Source organism: Carassius gibelio, chromosome B17, assembly GCF_023724105.1.
Source record: "Carassius gibelio isolate Cgi1373 ecotype wild population from Czech Republic chromosome B17, carGib1.2-hapl.c, whole genome shotgun sequence".
Classification (NCBI taxonomy): Eukaryota; Metazoa; Chordata; class Actinopteri; order Cypriniformes; family Cyprinidae; genus Carassius; species Carassius gibelio.
In genome coordinates, this window is record NC_068412.1 from 8,542,861 (window position 1) to 8,563,950 (window position 21,090).

A 21,090-nucleotide genomic window follows, 5' to 3' on the forward strand; every position below is an offset into this window, starting at 1 on the left:
CATTTTAATATATTAATATTAGCTTTACATGAACTCAGAACCCCCTCCAGTTCCACTGCACTTATCCCAGTCTTGTGTTTAATTGTTGTGGCGCATCAATAAAAAAATGTCTTGTGACTTATTGATTACTTAAATTAATGTATTTTTATGAAAAATTGCACCATATTTACAAAATAAATCCAATTTAAATAATAAAAAAAAAGTCATATAAAAACTTCTACAAGCCTCATGTTCTTGTATAGATTTTGTGACTATAGACTTACATCAAATCAAATTTCTGGCACTGGCATAATAATTTAAATGTGTAAACAACAAACACATTCAGTCATAAAGGCATGTTTTATTATTTGTGATCATCAAACCTCAAGACTTGATATGAGACTGCATGAAAACTGGGGAAAAAAATGTAATGACCGGCTCAGTACATTCTACTTTCATATGACACTTCGGAGCTGAAAGCATTGCGATGTCAACAACAGGACCGTGTCCCTATATCTAAGCACCCATCAATTCAAATTACTAAAATAATATTTACAGGCTCTAGACAACACATCCTTTGGAAATGTATATATTAAATACAAATATAAACCATATATTTATATGTATTGCATACATATTTGCTTGTTGTTCCCATAAGTTCGGGTCTCCCAGAATGCATCACATTGTTCTAGGGACAGCTTTTTGTTAAGAATCTATTGTCATGAACTACGTCTATTCTATATGATCCTATCGTGGTTGTCCAATCGCGGACTGCATTTCCAATACAGCAGTAACATTCGAAGGACAGCCTGATCCAGGCCTTTACTAGGTACAAGAGAAAACCAACAGAGGAGCAGACTTCAACAAACAGATGCACAAATACAGCCAACTGAGTGGTGGACACAGAGAGAATGGTTCCAGCTACTGGTTCAGTGTGAGTCGACAAGGTTTAATTGTGGCTTAAGTGAGAATGGCAGCAGAACGGATGGTTGGTTGAGTGTAGAATAGCTCAGTCCACTTCCATCTCTCCAGACGGAGGCTTGGTCTGCTGGTTGCCTTTGCTGTCGGCACCTTGCTGTGCTGCGGGGCCATTGTGTGCCCCGTTGTTTTGGTCTCCCTCTTCTATGGGCTCCTCAGTTCTGGGTTTGGGTCGATTGAGGACAGGATTGCAAACATCCTCTAATTCCTGCATTTCAACACAAAACAGATGCATTCATGTTTATACAGTATACGGTAAATCACTTTTTATTAAATGATGCAGAAGTGTGCTGTCAGCCAGTAACATATTGTCATAGCATATTGTCATTACAATAATGTAAAAAAAAATCATATTTTTCTCATTACTTTAATGCAAAATATTATTTTTCAATTATTCTCATTACTTTAATGCAAAATACTTTAATGCAAAATAAATATACAACAAATATTTTATTTAATTATATTAAAACATATAACTGTCTGTCAATAACGTACTGATATCTTAAGGATGCTATAAAATGTAATTAACTTTAGTCCGTTTTGAGAATTTATACATCAAGGTTGTTTTTGTTTTGCTGCCCTTTATTCATGCAAATTTAACCAAACAAACAAAAAAAATTCCCCAAAATGTTTTTATTAAAATGAAAAAATCTCATTCTCATTGCTTTAATGCAAAATTATTAACACATATTAGGAAAAATAAAGTAAAAGTAAAAATAAAACAGTTTCCCCACACATTTTCATTGTCATAATGTTAAATATCTCATGACAAAATATATACTGTAAATTTTTTAATTAATTTAATTATTGCAATTTTGTAATAAAATCATATTAAACTTTCTGTCATGATTCAGAACAATGGCAAAAACACATAATCATCAGTGATAATAACAATAAAGGAATGTTGAAAATGTTTAAAATGCTAGCTTTTTCTTCATGCAAAATAAAATGCCCTTTTTAAAAAATGTCGCTTGGACTAGATTTCGTGAGATCCACTCTTACTCATTATTTTTTTAAAAACACCTGGTGTGATCATTCTAATGACGGATGTAATTGTGACATGCAGCTTGACTGTAGTTTTACTGTAAAAGTGCACAAACCTGAATCTTCTGAATGATCTCTGCTACTTGGACTGCTGGGTCTTGAGCGACTCGGAGTTTGCTCTGGGCGTTCATCTTTGCATTCATCCACCCTAAAGCTTCCCTCACACTCTTCTCAACAACACCCATCTCCTCAGCGCTCAAGTGCTGGTAGCGCTCGTCCTGCTGGTCAAACCATTTAAAGCATCTCAGCTCCCATTCATTTCAGGAAAATCATTCTCAGTGCTAAACATGATATTATCTTTAAGTGCATCAATATCAATGACGTTCATTAAGATATGATCAATTCTAATAAATGTAAAATGTCCTTAAGAAGAAATAAGCCAGTCTGAACAATGCTAAATATTGCTTTTACAAACACAATTAATCTGACAAAGATGTCACCTTGTAATAACAACATAAATGACCAAAGAAACTGATACAAATGTAAACACTCGAAACATTTTTTTTTTTAAGTGAATGTTTTACCCCGAAAATAGTGGGAGACATTAAATAACTTGTAGATGGTGTGTAAAAGTGTACGCTATCAAAGTGAGTAGGCCAGAAAATCTGTGCAAAGAAGTAATCCCAAATAAAACCACAAAAGGCAAGAGCTGTGCTTTTAGGTCGCAAAAATATTTTCTATTAAGAGAACTATTCAATATCAAAACGCTACATTAATATCAACTGTGCCATCAAGCACTGCAGCTTACCTTCTGTTTATAGACATCCACCGCCTTCATAAACAGCTGAATTTTCTTGCCTAGCTCATCAAATGCTCTGGGTCGACCCTCATGCTCTCTGTACCGCTCTTCAATAGGCTCACCAAACTTCTACAAAAGACAAAGACAACACCCTGCTGTTAAACATATTTCATGCAAATTAGTTTTTCACACATTTTAGCATACTTTTAAATAACTTTTAATTTGTATTTCTATAGTAATTACAATTATAGGTGACACAATTAGAAGTAATTTCAAGAAAAAGTCTAGTGGCATTATTTTGCAAGCTTAAGATTTTTTTCTTTATACAGTTTAAGGGACTTTTTACCATTGGTTTAATTTTAGTTTTAGTATAACATTATAATACCATGCATATTTTTAAATTCTTATGTTAATAAAGAACCCCAAAGCAAAGATTTTAAACTGCATAGTTGACATCAATCAATGGCATAAAAAACATTCAAAACATAATTCATTATTTTAATATAAATAGTGATAATCATATTTAATCACAATTTAATTACAATTTCAAGGGAATAATCAGCCTTATTACAGTCTACCGTATTTTTCGGACTATAAGTCGCACCTGAATATAAGTCGCGTCAGTCCAAAATATAATCATATATATAAGTCGCACTGGACTATAAGTCACATTTATTTAGACCCAAGAATCAAGAGAAAACATTACCGTCTCCAGCCACGAGAGGGCACTCTATGTTTTCAGTGTAGACTACAGGAGCACTGAGCAGCATAGAGCGCCCTCTCGCGGCTGAAGACGGTAATATTTTTCTCTTGGTTAATTTCTCTTGGTTCATGTCAAATTAATTTTGATAAATAAGTCACACCTGACTATAAGTCACAGGGCCAGCCAAACTCTGAAAAAAGTGCGACTTATAGTCCGGAAAATGCGGTACTTTTTTCAAGACTAGTGTAATTTAAAAGGATAGTTCAACCAAAAATTCTGTCATTAATAATCACTCGCCCTCATGTCGTTCGATATCCGCAAGTCCTTCATTCATCTTTGGAAAACAAATTAAGATATTTTTGAAGAATTTCAAGAGCATTCTGACCATGCATATTAGACGGTATCATAGTACTGAGACTGCTCTCCTTATTAGAGTTATAAATGACCTGCTCTTATCATCTGATCATGGTTGTATCTCTCTTTTAGTTTTATTGGATCTTAGTGCTGCGTTTGACACAATTGAGCACAACATTCTTTTGCATAGACTTGAACACTTTTTTTTGCATTAATGGAAGTGCATTAGCATGGTTTAAATCATATTTATATGACCGCCATCAGTTCGTAGCAGTGAATGAAGATGTATCATATTGATCACAAGTGCGGTATGGAGTACCTCAAAGCTCAGTACTAGGGCCACTACTCTTCACGCTTTATATGCTACCCTTGGGAGATATCATCAGGAAACATGGTGTTAGCCTTCACTGTTATGCTGATGATACTCAGCTCTATATTTCTTTGAGGCCGGGTGAAACACACCAATTTGAAAAACTAATGGAATGCATAGTCGATATATAAAAAACTGTATGACGAGTAATTACTTACTGCTAAATTCTGAAAAAACAGAGGTGTTAATTATAGGACCTAAAAACTCTGCATGTAATAACCTAGAACACTGTCTAAGAATTGATGGTTGCTCTGTCAATTCTCCATGTCAGTTAGGAACCTGGGTGTATTATTTGATCGCAATCTTTCCTTCGAAAGCCACTTTCTAGCATTTGTAAAACTGCATTTTTCCATCTCAAAAATATATCTAAATTACGGCCTATGCTCTCAATGTCAAATGCAGAAATGTTAATCCATGCATTTATGACTTCAAGGTTAGACTATTGTAATGCTTTATTGGGTGGTTGTTCTGCACGCTTGGTAAACAAACTACAGCTAGTCCAAAATGCAGCAGCAAGAGTTCTTACTAGAACCAGGAAGTATGACCATATTAGCTCGGTCCCGTCAACACTGCACTGGCTCCCTATCAAACATCGTATAGATTTTAAAATATTGCTTATTACTTATAAAGCCCTGAATGTGTTAGCACCTGAGTATTTGAATGAGCTCCTTTTACATTATTATCCTCTACGTCTGCTACGTTCTCAAAACTCAGGCAATTTGATAATACCTAGAATATCAAAATCAACTGCGGGCAGCAGATCCTTTTCCTATTTGGCGCCTAAACTCTGGAATAACCTACCTAACATTGTTCGGGAGGCAGACACACTCTTGCAGTTTAAATCTAGATTAAAGACCCATTTCTTTAACCTGGCTTACAAATAACATACTAATATGCTTTTAATATCCAAATCTGTTAAAGGATTTTTAGGCTGCATTAATTAGGTAAACCGGAACCGGGAACCCTTCCCATAACACCCTATGTACTTGCTACATCATTAGAAGAATGGCATCTACGCTAATATTAGTCTGTTTCTCTCTTATTCCGAGGTCACCGTGGCCACCAGATCCAGTCTGTTTCCAGATCAGAGGGTCACTGCAGTCACCCGGATCCAGTACAAATGATTCTTCTGCACAATCTGACTTTGCTGCAGCCTGGAATTGAACTACTGGTTTCGTCTGGTCATAGGAGAACTTGCCCCCAAACTGAGCCTGGTTTCTCCCAAGGTTTTTTTCTCCATTCTGTCACCGATGGAGTTTCGTTCCCTTGCAGCTATCGCCTCTGGCTTGCTTAGTTGAGGTCACTTCATCTACAGCGATATCATTGACTTGATTGCAAATAAATGCACAGAGACTATTTAAACTGAGCTGAGATGACCACTGAATTCAAGGATGAACTGCCTTTAACTATCATTTTGCATTATTGACCCACTGTTTTCCTAATGAATGTTGTTCAGTTGCTTTGAGGCAATATATTTTGTTTAAAGCGCTATATAAATAAAGTGACTTGACTTGACTTGAAGGTAATGTAGCTAGCACATGCAAGGCACAGAAAGGTAGTAAGGAGGACACTGTTAAAATAATCCACGTGACGTCTGGTTCAACCTTAATTTTTATGAAGCTACAAGAATACTTTTTGTACTCAAAGAAAACAAAAACAATGACTTTATTCAACAATTTCTTCTCTTCCGTGTCAATCTTTGATGCATGCTCACGACAGTCCCACGTATTTGTGTGCAAAAGACAAACATGGAAGAGAAGTCGTTGTTTTTGTTTTCTTCGCACACAAAAAGTATTCTCATAGCTTCATGAAAGTCAACCACTGATGTCACATGGACTATTTTTTATTACCTTACTTGCCTTGACTGCGGATGGACCATTTCTGTCTATGCAGGGTCAGAAAGCTCTCGGATTTTATCAAAAATATCTTCATTTGTGTTCCTTAGATGAACAATGGTCTTATGGGTTTGGAAAAACGTGAGGGTGAGTAATTATTACAGAATTTTCATTTTTGGGTGAACTGTTCCTTTAAGGGAATATACTTAAGTGCAAAACCAATGTAAGATATTCATACACTGGATGTTAATTGCAAATAAATGAAAATATATTGTAGTATAAGATGATTAAGCATGAAGCGTACTCTCTTTACATACACTTATATGGAGTATACGTACTGTTTTTAAAGATGCACTTTCAAGATACAAGTGCATATTCATTCAAAGGTTTTAAACATGCATGACCCGAACACTAAATCACTCACTTTGAGTTCAGACAGTTTGTCCTGATAGATTTCTTTCTCCTGGTCTTCTCCTTCTTCATACAGCCAGTTCTCCGTGTCCTCAAGCATTATAGTGAGTCGGTTACTTTCCTGCAAAGGAAGAACATCAACACATGCATAGTAAGTCTCACCTGAGCTTCAATTTGTTAGCTAAGTACTGTTCCAAGTATAAAATGATTTGAGATTTTGTGAATTGCAGAACTGGGGTAGATTATACACAAAACAAAGCATAAGTTCCCAAGTGTCTTGACTGGGAACAACAGCTCCACATAACATAAGAGATTTTCTGCTCACATCTTCAGTGACATATTTCTCATAGATGCCACACAGTTTGTCTCGCAGGTCGTAAACATACTCCTCCACAGCATTTTTTGCATCGTTTCTCTCCTTCTCCAGTTTGTCCTGTATGATCATTTTTTTCTGTAAGAGAGAATGCAGTGAATATATATTTACAAACTGGATCATTGTAGCTTTTTACACTATTAAGTCACAAAATTTCTCAAACGCTAAAATTATGCAGGGTCACACTTTATTTTACAGTGTCTTTGTTGCATATTACATGTACTTACTATAGTAATAACAGTAAATTATGCATAATTACATGCAACTAACCCTAAATCAAACCTTAATCCAAACTCTACAGTAAGTACATTTGAACTAATATTACACAGTATTCAAATAATAGTATAATAGTAATTCAAATAAACTATAATCCAATTTTCAGATTATAAATGAGACATCAAACATACCCTTGTGAAAAATAACTGTGCTGAACTGTATTGAATGTGCACATCTTAAAAGTATATATTTAAAAAAAACTGTAATTTATGAGATTACACTTTCATCACTGTCTTGAGAACATTTTTAGAAAGTGGGCTTTGTTGTAATAATATTTCACAGATGAAGTGTGTACAAAAAGACAAAGAGCATACAGTATTAAAAATTTTTGTCAATTCATGATTCTTTGTTGACTAACAAAAATACAATAGCATAAAGCTGTAACAACAAAATTCAGCCTTGTTTAAAGATTTTTAATGAGTGAGATTACACACCGTTTGTTTTTTAAAAGCTAAAAGCTGAACTAGTAAGTGTAGGACTTGATTCTAATGCCTAGAGCAGTGCTGTCGCATCACTGACGAAATGATCTACTAATATCTTTTCCCTGAGGTCTGAATTAAGCTCTCTCATGTATATATAGAGCAAACGCAAAATCCCTCATATGAGTTTAGCAACATGCACAGTACAAGATACAGTTGGTTCAGCTGGCAAGTGTTATAAACAGTAGCTACCAAGAGACGGATATAGTGAGTACATATAAACAAAATTAATTCAGCTTAAAGTGTAAAAAATGGGGCACCAATTTGAGATGAGAATTAAAAATGCACTGGTTGGGAAAAGAGTGCTGCTTGAACTGAGCTGAGTAAAATTAATCGCAACCACTAACACTAACACTCTACATGTTCTCCAGGGAACTGAGACAGGCTGAAAGTGAATTATGACTTACTTCATATTCAACAAATTTGTTGAGCACATCTCTATCCAGCTGTCTGGTGGTTTTGGCCAGAATTGGCAGATCAACACTCTTCACTTTTGACTTCGCTTTGCTACTGCTGGCACCTTGATCTTGTTTATCACCATCCTTTAATAAAATAAGAAAATTGAAAAGATAATATACACAATTATCAAGAAACACAGACAGACAGACAGACAGAACTAATTTACATATGTCAAGGAAAATTGTACCTTACTACCAGAGTTATTCATCTGTTCCTCTTCAGCGGGCTGTTCTCCTTGGCCTTCCTGGTCCACCTGCATTTTATTCTATTAACAAAAGTGTAAAGACAACATGAGTGATCTGATCCTGCAGCTTCACTGTCCACAAAAAAATCATTTTTAAAAGCTCACAAGTGTTGAATGTATTTGCTTGTTTTAAATATTCTTCATAAACAAGGACCATTGAACAGCTAAGGCTAAGAGCCATAGAAATCACTGCAATACAGGCATCCTTCTGTCGCATTCACAAAACAAACAAATAAAGCCTAAGCTTCACGTATTATGTGTCATTAGTTTGTGTAGCCTTGTGCAATAATCTGTATTGTTTAAAAACTGCTGTGCCAAATTACAGCTGTTGATGGCATGTCAGAACCCTGGTAAGCTAAATAAAGTAACCCCTAAAGTAAGAATGACAGTCCTCCTCTTCTAGGACAGAGGTGTCATTTTCAGTGCCAAACGCAGTGAGCTTAAATTAGTGACAAAGAGCAAAAACACTCTCCTGGTTAGAACCCTAATGCTGTACCTGTGTATCTACTCATGTTTCAAGAACAAAGAAAGTCATTCAGGTTTGGAACAGCAAGAAGATGACAAAATTAACTAATCATTTAAATATTTGTCTTGGCAGTCTCATCATCAATGGAACGGCAAAATTCCACAAACCCAGAATTAGATTCATTTTAAATTAAACTTATTTATCTAAAGAATGAATACATTTTGACAATCAGTGTCTCCTACCTGTTCCTCAGGCCTGCCCTCATTCTGTACAGTAGGTTCTGTGTCCATCTGCACCTCCTCTGCCTCTCCTTTCTGTTTCTCTATCAGAGAGGCACTGGATACGCTAAAGATGCCGTGCATGTTCACACGCACTTTCACCTTGACCTTTGAACTGTCCCCATCAGGCTGTGGCATGACATTCTGTATGGTGAAATGGCCTGAACGAAAGAGGAAAAGCATGCTAATCAGAATCTGAATCAGACAGTAATACTTTAAGAACTTTCTTTAGATTGAGCCACATGCAAAAATGGCAGCAAAATGATCTGCCTGTTGCTTTTGACACAGTTAACCACCAGATTCTTGTCCACCCTCAGAAAGATGGGCATCTCTAGAAACGCACCCCTGTGGTTGAAGTCCTACCTTTCAGATAGATCCTTCAGGGTGTCCTGGAGGGGGGAGGTTTCTAAGTCACAAATTCTTGCTACTGGGATTCCTCAAGGCTCAGTACTTGGACCACTTCTCTTCTCCATCTACATGACGTCATTAGGATCTGTCATCTGATTTTCTTATCACTGCTATGCTGATGACACTCAACTCTACTTCTCATTCCAATCAGATGATCCGATAGTAGCTGCTCGCATTTCAGCCTGTCTGAGTGACATTTCTAGTTGGATGAATGACCATCACCTTCAGCTTAACCTTATGAAGACAGAACTCCTGGTGATTCCAGCTAACCCATCGCTTCATCACAACAACTCTATACAGCTGGGCTCATCAACCATAACTCGTTCCAGGACAGCCAGAAACCTACGAGTTGTGATTGATCATGAGTTAAGCTTCACAGACCATATTGCTACAACAACCTGCAGATTTGCCTTATACAACATTAGGCCGATTAGACCCTTCCTGTCAGAGCAAGCCACCCCATTGTAATGCTCTCCTGGCGGGTCTTCCAGTGTGTACTATCAAGCCTCTGCAACTGATCCAGAATGCAGCAGTGAGAGTTGTCTTCAATGAGCCAAGAAAAGCTCACGTTACTCCTCTCCTCATCAGGTTACACTGGCTACCAGTAGCTGCTCGCATCAAATTCAAGGTACTGATGCTTGTCTACAAGACAACCACTGGCACTGCACCGATATACCTAAACTAACTAGCTCAAACTTATGTGCCCTCCAGAAGCTTGCGTTCTGCAAGTGAACGACGCCTTGTGATGCCATCCCAAAGAAGTTTAAAATCACTCTCACGGACCTTTTCCTGGACTGTGCCCAGCTGGTGGAATAACCTCCCAATCTTAAATCTCAATTTATTGTACATGTATTTCCTAAATAAACAAACACCTTCACTTAAAAAATTAAAAAATGGAAATAGGTTTGGGGAAAATATTGCCCCATAAAGGAAAAGTTCATTTCTGACCCTGCCATATGGGGAGTGTATTAGGCCCTCACACACTCAGAATGAAGAGGGTGTATGATGTGAAGAGAATGAGAGCTTTGGGGACATCATGTCTCAATCCTAATTACCTGGCTGGCAGGTGTATTTTGACACCTGTGTGACACTCCCCTGAGATTAGGCCTGACACTAACCCACTTCAGTTAGTGTGTTAAAGATATAACAGGTGCTCGGACACAATGAATCACAATGCTGAGGGCATTGTTAATCAAATGAGGCCATGAACGACTATTTAAGGGTCCCCTATGCTTCGCACCAGAGTGATTAGTTCTCATTTTGGTCATAAATTAGGCTAGAGCTAATGAATCATTCCACACTGATTCCTAAAGAAGTTTAAATAAAGTCTGGTTTAAGAATGCAATTACAGAATGTAATCAACATGGTACTGAAGATGTCACACAATAATACCCACCTATTCTGCTATCCGGATAGGGCAGCTCATGTGGAGAACTATAGAATGCTTCCAGGTCAAAAGGTTCCTTCTTGTGGAAGGTGATGGCTTTGGAGAAAGGTGCTGCATGGTTCTTACTGTACACCTCACATTCCCTGAAGACGAGTAAGATTTTCATTTTTAAGAGTCACAATAGAATCAAAAATAAGAGTTCGTATTTCTTTTTGTGGAATATTTATGAACAATGTTTTTTTTGTTGTTGTTGTTGTTTTTTATAATTATAATTTTATAATTTTATAATTTTATAATTTTATAATTTTATAATTTTATAATTTATAATTTATAATCTTAAATCAGACAAGTTTAAATATCTCCCCCAAGCAACCTGTCACCCAAGTGCAAGTTGCAGCAATTACCAATCAAAAATTATGTACCAATTATTTACCTTTTTCCTTATTTGTTTCATTTGTTTCAACATTTTCTAGCTCAGAAAAAAAAAAAAACTTTTAAAGGCATTCAAATTCTTGATAAAACATTCTAAATACATTTATTCATTCATTTATTTATTTTTATTTCATTCATTTTTATGATCTTTTTTATTAAATTATTAATCCTTAATTTAACATTTAATTTAATATTGAATGTATTGTGTTTCAAATATTAAGCATTACAGCATTATAATACTACACTGTACAAAGTGGCAACCTGCAACTGTCAATACATTTTTTCTGCCTGATTTAACCCATACAAATGTTGATGGTATAAAATAATGTATTAATTCACTGATGCAAAAGTAATGATGTTTTATTTTTTTATTATACAATTTTCTTTCAGTGTAAATAATACATATCACTGCAAAAAAGAATAATAATAATAATAGATAGATACATTTATAGTTAAGGTTTTTATTAAGATAATATAAGATCCCATTACCCCAGATATGCAAATAAATAAACTATATATTTTGAATTTCCTGACTAAAATGTAAGTAATGCTGCCACACTACTGAATTGTTTCATTGCTATAGTGCGTGGCTGCTTTCCAGTGGTTTTCAGCATATTTTAATATGCATCTGCTACGATGATATGGTTGGTTTCTAGGTGTTTGTCTGTTGGCCTGTATTATTTTCTCATGCCTAGATAGCTTGGGTCCCTTCTGCCATGTAAGTCTTTTTATGGCCCACCAGACGCAAATCAAATTGTGATTGCAAAGAAATGTAATAACCCGCATGATTGGATGCATCATTCATTGAGTTATTCGCTGATTCTTGAGGCTGGTGGTTTGTTAAAATCCTGTATTTTTAAGTTATGCTTTGCATTGTGACCACAACAAATAATCACTTTGTAAAAAGAAAAAGTGGAACGCAATATGCTGGATTCAAACAGTATAAGGGTTTGAATATGAAGGCTCTTACCCGACACTTTCATCTGTCAGAGACTTCCAGCGAAGCGTAATCGGGAAGGGAACAGCGTCTGTAATGGAGAACTCTCGGACTTTGAAGGCTGGAGACAGGATTGCACACTAACCACACACAGAAAAAAAATTAAATTTATGACATACAAACAAATGCAGTTTTAGCTGTCTAAATAGGGTATTAGTGTATGGAATCAGAGACAGCATTGCATGGCAATCCAAGCATGCATCACACAGATTTCATCTTGTTTCTACACCTCTCCCACAGACTCCTCAGACTCCCCGGGGAACTGGCACAAGTATTGTTCAACTGTTCTGTATCACACTCTCACACCTCTGCTGTTTCTGTGCTGACATCTATAATGCCTGTTATCAAGGCCATTTTAAGTGTTTTTGATTGATTTGTTCAGATTATGGTCTTTTTTGATAGGGATTTATGAATCGTATGTCTTCAAAAGAGACCTATTATGCCCCTTTTAACAATATGTAACATAAAATGGGTCTCAGGTGTCCTAATTTCAGCTCAAAATACCCCACAGATCATTTGTTATATTGTTATTGCTATATGTTATTTCGAAAAATTCCTATTTTGAATGGAAGCAGAACACAGTTTTCATGCATGTCTCTTTAAATGCAAATGAACTAGGGCTGGGCGATATGTCAAAAATATCTTATCGATAATCGCCTTTAAAAATATCGCGATAACCGATAATATCGATAGTATGTCTTCCTAAGCCCCACCTCCACCTCCTTTGTTCTTTACAAATTTGTGTTTGAAATGAATTTCGTTTTTTTAATTTTTGTTTTGTCACCTGATAATGTTGATAATCATCTGTTACCTGACTGCTGACATCCACATTGTGATACTTATGAGACACCGTTGATATACGATTATGACATCATATCGCCCAGCCCTAAAATGAACTGGTGCTCCCCACCTCCTTTCTACATCACGGGGGGAGCGAAATCTGAGTTTGCAGAGAAAGGTTTACCAAAAACAAATTACTGGGTTGTTCTTTTTCAAGTTTTCTGGGTTGGTGGATGGACTGTGGACCCGATTATAGCACTGCAAAGGTCAGATTTTCACGATATGTCACCTTTAAGAGTCTGTTTTACCTGTAAGGCACATCCGCGTGCTACAGCCTCGTCTGCGTTCAGTGTGGTGCTGATGTCTTTCCCGAAGAACTTTGAGATTCTCTCCTTTATGACCGGGATTCTGGTGGCTCCGCCCACCACCTCAATGGCATAGATCTCGTCTCTGCTAAGCTCTGTACCAGGACGAATGCAAATTAGCAATGGATTTAGATCGTACATCTGTGGTGACTGAATCATTGGTGAACTGGGCCATCGGCTGCTGCTTACTTGATTGTTCCATGGCCGATTTGAGAGGCGCCTCCACTCTCATCAAGAGATGAGCACACATCTCTTCAAACTGAGCCCTGTGTCCAATCACAATGACATGTTTCTGCTCAAACCATCAATCCAACTATTTTCTATTAAGCCTGAAATGCTTCATTTGCACATATTTCATTTCCCAACACTTTGCACCTACTTATAACAGCCAGTAACAATTCTAGTATTTACGAAAGAGGTTATGTGAACGTTGAGGTAAAAGTACTTCAGTAGTCTAAACCCTATGCTAATTTTGGGGGAAACCATAAAAACTAAAAACTAAAACAAAATAATTGAACTACCTGTTCATTTTCCCATGGACATCAATGTCATTCATGAAGCACTCGATGTTGAGAGGGAGATCAGAAGAGTTTGCACTCATGAGCTTCTTCAGTTTCTCACACTCCTGATAGAGTCTTAGAAGAGCCCTTGGGTTGTCTTTAACATTGAGTTTGAAACGGTTTTTGAAGTCTTCGCAGAAATATTCCACAAGCATTTCATCAAAGTTGCGTCCGCCCAAATATGGGTCAAATGCTGTGGCCAACACCTGAAAGAAAGAAGGGTTTAATAATACCTTTGATAACAGCTCTGTGAAGGATTAAACATAATTCTTTGAAGTAAACATCTCCCATGAAAAGATATGAACAACACAGACCTTCAATTTTCCCTTGTTAAAGGAAGCAACAGAGACTTGATAAGATGAGTGCCCAATGTCAACAAACACAACATTACGGGGTTTCTCCTCGGGGTTTGGCAAGTCCTGTTTATAGATGCCGTAGGCCAAGGCCACTGCAACAAGAATAACAAAAAATAACAGCGTGTGAAAAGGCCTTGTGGACTTGTGGAATAATAGACAGAGGTGAGAGTACTTCAAAAATTAATTCGTCAAAATATCCAATTAACATTTTAAACTACCATTCTATACATCTATTGTACTATTAGCATCAATAGAAGCCAAATAAAGGTCTTCACGTGGTCACAGTAAAACAAAAAAAACAGGGAACTAATTAGCACAACGTCGCCACGATTTAACAATTACAATGAGGGGACATGATTTAACCAAAACAAGGGAACAAAATAGAACTACTGGTAACTTTGTTATAATTCATTAACTTTTTGGTTAAATTGCTGTGGTTAAGTGGCTTTTGGTTAAATTTCAACAAGTCAATTAATAAAACCTCGTAGGAACTTTTTTAAATGGAACACCCTCCCAAGCCAAGAGTTCCGACTCATCTTCATCAACTCCAAATTCAGAATCAAAGTGTCTGTTTATTAACACTTAAGTTAGACGGTTTATCAATAAACTCAGTGGTGCACACAGTTCTATTGTACTATATGTACAAAATACCACTTTTTATGTAACGTATTTTTCAGACTATAAGTCGCACCTGAGTATAAGTCGCATCAGTCCAAAAATACGTCAGGATGAGGAAAAAAGCATATATAAGTCGCACTGGACTATAAGTCGCATTTATTTACAACCAAGATCCAAGAGAACATTACCGTCTCCAGCCACGAGAGGGCGCTCTATGTTTTTCAGTGGTGGACTGCAGGAGCACTGAGCAGCATAGAGCGCCCTCTCGCGGCTGTAGACGGTAATGTTTTTTATTGGTTCATTTCTCTATTCTTAATGGACTGGTATTGCTAACAATGGACATATCCATCTTGGTTTTCTGACTTCGCTACTGGAACACAGTCCATTTGGGCACGACATGATACTTTGATTAAGAATTTGTGGCCACAATTTTTATTTATTCCTTTTTATGATAATATTTTACTTTTTTTATGATAATCACCAGCTGATACATTATTCCTTACCAACTTTGGCTGGTTTCAAATTACTGAGTTATTATGAACATTAAATAGCCTATTTATGATTACTTATTTTCTGTAGTCGCTTATATCCTGCTTGAAATTATTTTATGAAAGGATGGCTGAAGTTAGAAGTAAAAAACACTCTATACAGTTATTAAAAGGACTTGTGCATAATACAAACAACTGTTTAGTTGCACTGGCCAACAGCATTATTACTGCAAACAGTTACTCTGTCGAAGATGCTCAAAATGACTAAGAAAACATCATTACACAAGGGAAAGAAACTGTTATCACTTGATTCATGAATCATGTTTTTGTCAGTCATCACACATTAATTCTGCTTCTGCAACACCCTCACACATTCAGCTAGATCAGGGGATTGGCAACCTAAGAAGGGCTAATTATTGTCATGACAGCAATAACAAGAGAGAGAGAGAGAGAGAGAGAGAGAGAGTATGTATAACTATTATATATAATGTGTATCTATTTTATTTAGTCATTAAGAGTTAATATCATGTTAAAACCCCTAACACATGTACAATAATCAACTTTTACAGTAAATCTCCATAATAGTCATGCAGCTTTTATTTTACATTTTATGTAGTTAAAAATTTGATTTGTGTAGTTAGTTTTTCAACAACATGCAAACTGTAAAAACTGGTACCTCACTTTTGTTACCCTAAAGGGATAGTTCACCTGAAAATGAATGTTTGTTGTTATTAACTCACCCTCTGCTCACCTATTTACATAACCCAAGAGAAACCATGAAAACTTTAATTTCACCCCTTCATTTAAGCTCTCGGTTCACACTTGCTCGTAAGCAGCTGGTCTTGGGCCCAACTCTCCTCAGTTTCCTCAGTGCCAGTACTGTTGGAGGAACTGAAGCACTGAACGTGTTGGCAAAAACCAGCATCATAGGACCATATTATTTTGGTATTTTGGCTCATTATGGAAAATATTGGAAAGTGAGTATTGATTGAGTAACTTTTAGCTCTATGCTGCATTCAAAAAGTCTGATGTGACAAACTTATTCTGCTAGAACCAGTTCAAAAGATTTTTTTACAAACCATATTTTTGTAACATAAGTAATGTTGTGTTTCTTGAACACACTGATCATTTTGCTTCATTAGACCATAATATATCATCACAAGCTAAAGGTATTCATTTTATGTTTGATGTATATGTTGTAGGGCTGGGACAATGCGTCGAGGTCATCGATGATATGCGCATCGATTCGTCGACCTGTTTTTATTTAAACGTAACAAAAAGTTTAGTTTATGTGTGCTGAATATGCAATATATATATATATATATATATATATATATATGGATTTTTTTTTTCTCCATGACAGGCTGCTGGCTCCCACTGTTAATTTATTTTTATGTTTTTTTTTTTTTTTTGGAAAAGCACTCTCTGTATTAGCTTAAAGCCCTCAAGTTTACATTGGTTACTGTATTCTTTCAATTGCTCTAAACAAGTATTTTGGGTGACCTTTTTTATTGAATGCTAGACATCAAGTTGTTGTTATTTTCATCTGAAAGAAGAACTTTTTTTCAGTAAGCTAGGCCCTATGTGTTCAGTAAGCTTGTTTCAGTAAGCTATGTGTTTTCAAGGCTTCAAGGTTTTATTGAATGCTATCTCTATACAATTGCAAAGTAATGCATTCTTAGTCAGTCTTTTATTTTGTAATTTTAAGAGCAATAAACATATATTGCAATGTTAAGGAATTCATGTTTTTTTTCATTCAGATAGGTAAATCAACATGTATAAATTGTTAGTAGTCAATTAATGGGGAGATAATCGAAATCGAATCGGTCTGAAAAATTAATCGTTAGATTAATCGATGCATCGAAAAAATAATCGCTAGATTAATCGTTTAAAAAATAATAGTTTATCCCAGCCCTATTATGTTGTTGTTGTTTTTTGACTCTCACGTGATGGTAGCCATTTGACATTTAAGAATCACCAAGGACCACAGTTTGAGCTAAAATCTTCTTTCTACTAAAGAAATAACATCCCTCTAAATAGTTATTTTTTCCTGATTAATGCATAAACATCAGTTGTGTTGGTATAAATCAATTTAGGTTGACTCATGGATGTTAAATAATATTTTTTATAAAACCAGATTGTTTGGATGCCACCATTTTTAGGTTATCTTTTTTCTGTTAGGTTAGAAAATGACAACATAAAAATACAAAATCAACAGCTTAATTTTGCTGACCTGCTGTTGTGTCATTAATCAGCCTCAAGCAGTTCAGCCCAGCAATCTGAGTTGCATCCATCAGAGATCTCCTTTCTACATCCGTAAAGAAGCTGGGGACCTGGAGAAAAGCCAAAGATGTCAAAGAGATGACAGCCATGTCAAGAGCACTACTGGAAATACACTAGGTTCATTGATTTAGAAGCACTCACAGATATCACACAGTCCACCACGGGCTTCTTCAAGGCGTGCTCAGAAGTTTCTTTCAGCTTGGTGAGCAACATGGCAGTCATCTGCTCGATGGTAAACACCTTATCCTCGTCCAGATAACGAACCTGTGACCATGAAAATGTAACACAATCTCCAACATTCAAGTAGTTTAACAACATTGCTTTTTGCATTGTTCTTGAGAACACTGTATTCCTGAATCATTTAATATGCACACAACTATTCACGTTCTGTCTATGCATGTTTTGCATGTTTTCTGTCCAGAACAATGTACATTTTGGCACTGTGATCTACAATAGCAAAGCAATTTTCAAAGTGATGGCAAAACACAGTATATCACCTTTATTCCAGTGCTGCCATTGTCCAGTTTGTGAAGGTTGTAAGGCAACTTGGACTTTTCCCCTTGAACAAATTGGTCATCGAACGCCCGACCATGAAACTTCTTAAAGCCGTGAACTGTGTTTTTAAAGTTAGTTATGATCTGTAGGGAGCATGTTTATTGGTTAATATCCCACCTAGTTCTATGATTAGCAAACAATTAAAATGTTGATAAATTAGAGAGCATGAAATGAGCTGCATTTCGTACCTGACTTTTAGCAGCATTGCCAATGGTCCGATTTTTTGAGGCCAGAGAAATGCATGCTCTGTTGGAAAAGATGACATGTTCATAAATGTACGACACATTGTGACGACATGCTCCACATTTTATTTCCAAAATGATGCATTATAGAACATAGATGTGCAGGGTGTGGATCAGCACCTTGGACAGCGTCTTCACTAGTCCTTATCACAAGTCTTTTCTGACTCGCATAACATGTAGTGGTGTGAAATGAGCTTTTGAGGTTTGAAAATGCATATCAAGACAGCTAGCAACTAGAGGCCTTCAATATAATTTCATATAAGAGGCAGCAAAGCAACTGCTGCATTTTATAACCACTAGAATTATGAAAATTAAAATATTAAACTCGTTTGGATTCATTTGGATTCAGCTGTCCCAAACATTTCCTTTACAATTGTGGACTCGTTTAACTTCTAACAGGTAAAATACATTTTAAAAAAAGATCTTAAAATATAATTCAGCCACCATTTAATCACCCTCGTCTTTTTAAAACTTACAAATTTCTTTCTTATGTGGAACATAAAGGATCATTTGAGAATTTTTTTAAAAGTGAAGTCAATGGTGGCCAAAACCAGTTGGTTATAAATATTCTTCAAAATATCTTCTTTTGTGTTCCTCGGAAGAAAGACATGCAGTTTTGAAAACCTGTACTTGGATAAAAGCATCTGCCAAATGCATAAATGTAAAATGTAAATGCTAAGAAAGAAAACATCATTGTGATTGCCTGACTGGTTTCATGTTGTTGACAAAAAATTAGTAACACAACCATAAAACTTTATCTCAGGATACAGCCTATATATATATATATATATATATATATATACACACTGATATGAAGTATTGAGTTAAGACTAATAAGACTAATGGTTTTAGTCGTCGTATAATGTCTTAAGTTTGATACAATTCTAAGAAAATTACATGAAAACTACATTTGTTTAAAAAAAAAAAAAAGTCATCACCTCTGATTAATTTCAGTGTAAATGTTGCTATATTAAAACCGATGGCAGGTGAAGTTGTAGGACGTGTTGTGTCCATTGTATTTCAATGATAGTGTGGTCTGTAACTAGTGCTGCAGGAGAAACTGAGGATGCGCTAGCAACATAATTCGATTTGAGTGAGCACCGCAGTGACCCCCTACAACAGCTCAGTTCTGATTTCCTCTCAGACCAACTGTCCGTGCAACATGTCCAACAAAATATCTAGTTTTACATCATTTTTTTATTTTTTTATGTGCTGCCGCGCCCAAACGCGAGAGTGTGGATTTGTCGACCGAGCAACCTGCTTCTAATGCATCCACAGTCTCGTGGATTCACCCTATGAATGGTGTCAGATCATATCGTTCACGTGCAGTGAACACACACAGTCATTCATTCTAATCCACTCCACAAGCGACTGGATGTGTGAAGGACAGCTGGGAATTACGCCGTGCGTCTCATGCTCACTTTATTATCAAATAAGGACATTGGCGTTTTGGTGATAATCAGATAATTAGATTAAATAAATGCACAAAACAGCCTACTTTAGCAATCCTCTCAGACACGTTTTAGGGCGTAGCAGACACTGATAAGACTCGTAAGTTACAGCGGTTGAACTGATAGCACTTGGTTAACGCTCGGGATTTCATGCAAAATGGAGATGCATTGAGATGCATCTGTCGGACAAAGTCGCAGGAGCAAAATGCACTGGATCGGGAACATGGCCAGCTAGGCAACAGCAAACGTTGCGTAACAACACACAGCATCATTTTACAGGGATGGTAATGCTATACTCACGGAGTGCATCTGTCACTGTATTCGTTTGCAATGGTTTCAATGCCGCCGCTCCTGGCAACAGCGATGTAACAGTTCTGGAAACCCACATCAATCCCCACTACAGACATGTTCAGTCCTTATTTCTTTATTCTTAACACCTCCGGTCCAGTTTTAACAGTGCAGCTGGGTGAGAACACAACACCCCTATTCTACAGTTGTGCCTGAGTGCGCTAGAAGAGTCGGGCTTTTTATAGATAATTCTTCCTTTCTAATCCTTGCAGAGAACGCTTCTACTGCATCCTTGCAGCCTCTGCTGATATTGTCAACCGGTGATATGGGTAAACCTGCGCATTCGTCAAACGACTAGGAATCAGGCAAGCCCCGCCCACGGACGCTTCTGATTGGCTACTGGAAGCTAACCAGCAGTTCGATTGGCGCAGCATCTCGGATAACGACGAAGAATCTAGAACCTGGCGAAAGAAGCTCGCATTTTTACGTCACTGGGAATGACCGTGCAGTTCAACGACAAATGAGAAATCAGGGGTCACTCGATGTACTGATGAAAATAAATACATAAATACACAGGAATTATATTAATAATAAAAATTATTTAAGTAGCACCGCCGTCGTTATCAGACTGCAGCTGATGGTACAGCCAAATGGGTTTATTATTTGGTGGCAAATAAATATATAAAGTAATGCTTTAACACTGTCAACTTTATAATTGAAAATACCTTACTATAAACTGAGGGGAAATTATTATTTTTAATATTAAAGGGGTCATATGACATCTAAAAAGAACATTATTTTGTGTATTTGGTGTAGTTTATGCGGTTTAAGGTTAAAGAAACATATTATTTTCCATATAATGTACATTATTGTTTTTCCTCTATGCCCTACC

At 36.5% G+C, this 21,090-nt stretch overlaps 1 protein-coding gene across 2 annotated transcripts; it reads right to left on the reverse strand.

Moving 5' to 3' along the window:
* Positions 1-320: 320 nt before the first annotated feature.
* On the reverse strand, positions 321-20,528 carry LOC127975783 (heat shock 70 kDa protein 4L). 2 transcript variants are annotated; one of them, XM_052579751.1, is made up of 19 exons: positions 20,211-20,528; positions 18,406-18,463; positions 18,160-18,300; positions 17,804-17,926; positions 17,613-17,712; positions 14,232-14,365; positions 13,879-14,123; positions 13,547-13,623; positions 13,301-13,452; positions 12,186-12,292; positions 10,793-10,926; positions 8,953-9,149; positions 8,188-8,265; positions 7,949-8,083; positions 6,739-6,864; positions 6,427-6,534; positions 2,750-2,869; positions 2,058-2,219; positions 321-1,165 (listed from the first exon to the last, which is right to left on the reverse strand). In XM_052579751.1, the coding sequence occupies exons 1-19, from the start codon at positions 20,315-20,317 to the stop codon at positions 989-991; spliced, it is 2,481 nt and encodes an 826-aa protein (XP_052435711.1). In that variant the 5' UTR covers positions 20,318-20,528; the 3' UTR covers positions 321-988. The 2 variants fall into 2 exon arrangements, with proteins under 2 accessions (XP_052435711.1, XP_052435710.1); XM_052579750.1 differs by having other exon boundaries at positions 2,058-2,222.
* Between the last annotated feature and the right edge of the window lie 562 nt (positions 20,529-21,090).

Coding starts and splice junctions, on each gene's coding strand:
- LOC127975783 (XM_052579750.1), bottom strand. CDS start 20,317: ATGTCTGTAGTGGGGATTGATGTGGGTTTCCAGAACTGTTACATCGCT. Junction 8,266..8,952: donor AGGGCAGGCCTGAGGAACAG/GTAGGAGACACT, acceptor TTTTGTTAATAG/AATAAAATGCAGGTGGACCA. Junction 2,870..6,426: donor ACAAACTGTCTGAACTCAAA/GTGAGTGATTTA, acceptor TGTCTTTTGTAG/AAGTTTGGTGAGCCTATTGA.